A 1471-nucleotide genomic window follows, 5' to 3' on the forward strand; every position below is an offset into this window, starting at 1 on the left:
TATACTCTGCAGACTTTCTCATCTTTTGAGAGGAGAGCTTTATCCAAACTAAGGAGCTATAAAAAGAAAAAGGAGCTGTATTTCCTATTTTTAAAGTGTATGCTATTCATGACGATTCAAGATGACAAGGTCTGGACAGGAGCCTTCAGAGTCCCAGATCATCAACAGGCAGTTGGGCCCTCTGTCAGCCGTGGCGATCCACCGCCTGTCCTCGCTGACGCACATGCAGGAGATCACGTTGGGGTGGCCCTACGGAAACGGGGGAAGCAGCTTTAAAACATGGAGGGTGCAGACCCTTCCCCGGGGCATCGGGCTGGAAATTCTACTTCTAGGAGGCAGATGCCTTACGTTGCAGCCACATGTCTGGGACCCCGGCACAATTCTGAGTGTTAACTGAACTCTCAGAAAACACTTCGTGGTGTTTTGTTCTAGGCCAGAGGTTCTCAACCTTCTGGCCCTTTAAATACAGTTCCTCATGTTGTGACCCAACCATAAAATTATTTTCGTTGCTACTTCATAACTGTAATGTTGCTACTGTTATGAATCGTCATGTAAATATCTGGTACGCAGGATGGTCTTAGGCGATTCTTGGGAAAGGGTCGTTCGGCCACCAAAGGGGTCGGGACCCACAGGTTGAGAACTGCTGCTCTAGGCATTGACTAAGGAAGTCCTTATTAAAATGTATGCTAATTGCCTTGGCTGGTGTGGCTCAGTTGGTTGAGCCTTGTGCCATGCACCGAGAGGTCACCGTTCGATTCCCAGTCCAGGGCACATGCCTGGGTTAGAGGCTCCATCCCCAGTTGGGGGCGTGCAGGAAGCAGCCGATCAATGATTCTCTCTCATCACTGATGTTTCTCTCTCTTTCTCTCTCTCCCTCCCCCTTCCTCTCTAAAATCAATTAAAAATATATTTAAAAATCAAATCAAATAAGAAGTTAAAAAATACATGCTCACTGAAAGGGTAACAGAGAACTGTCTATCACCGTGCTGGTGAACCTTTTGAGCTCGGCGTGTCAGCATTTTGAAAAACCCTAACTTAACTCTGGCGCCGTGTCACATATAGACATTTTTTGATATTTGCAACCATAGTAAAACAGAGAAAGAACAAAGTAGGTGGGATCTCAATACCAGATATCAAGCTGTATTACAAAGCCACTGTTCTCAAAACTGCCTGGTACTGGCACAAGAACAGACATATAGATCAATGGAATCGAATAGAGAGCCCAGAAATCGGCCCGAACCAAAGATGTATATTTTTGATATTTACTTTATATATTTAAATGCCATTTAACAAAGAAAAATCAACCAAAAAAATGAGTTCGCGTGTCACCTCTGACACACGTGTCATAGGTTCGCCATCACTGGTCTATCAGGTTAGCTATTGGGAAGTTAGACACCAAGGAAACATGGCATTTGGGACAGGTAAACGATGGCTAGGAAACGGGCCACCGATGCCAGAGCAGAGGACGCAT

At 45.3% G+C, this 1471-nt stretch overlaps 1 protein-coding gene across 1 annotated transcript in view; it reads right to left on the reverse strand.

Annotated features, from left to right (window-relative positions):
* Nucleotides 1–1471, reverse strand: part of WDR66 (WD repeat domain 66) — a 46345-nt gene that overhangs the window by 40515 nt on the left and 4359 nt on the right. The window contains exon 4 of the mRNA XM_015567338.1: nt 138–249. Within this exon, the coding sequence (XP_015422824.1) occupies nt 138–249 (112 nt within the window). The remainder of the gene's footprint in view (nt 1–137; nt 250–1471) is intronic.

This window comes from Myotis davidii, unplaced genomic scaffold (genome assembly GCF_000327345.1).
Source record: "Myotis davidii unplaced genomic scaffold, ASM32734v1 scaffold223, whole genome shotgun sequence".
Classification (NCBI taxonomy): domain Eukaryota; kingdom Metazoa; phylum Chordata; class Mammalia; order Chiroptera; family Vespertilionidae; genus Myotis; species Myotis davidii.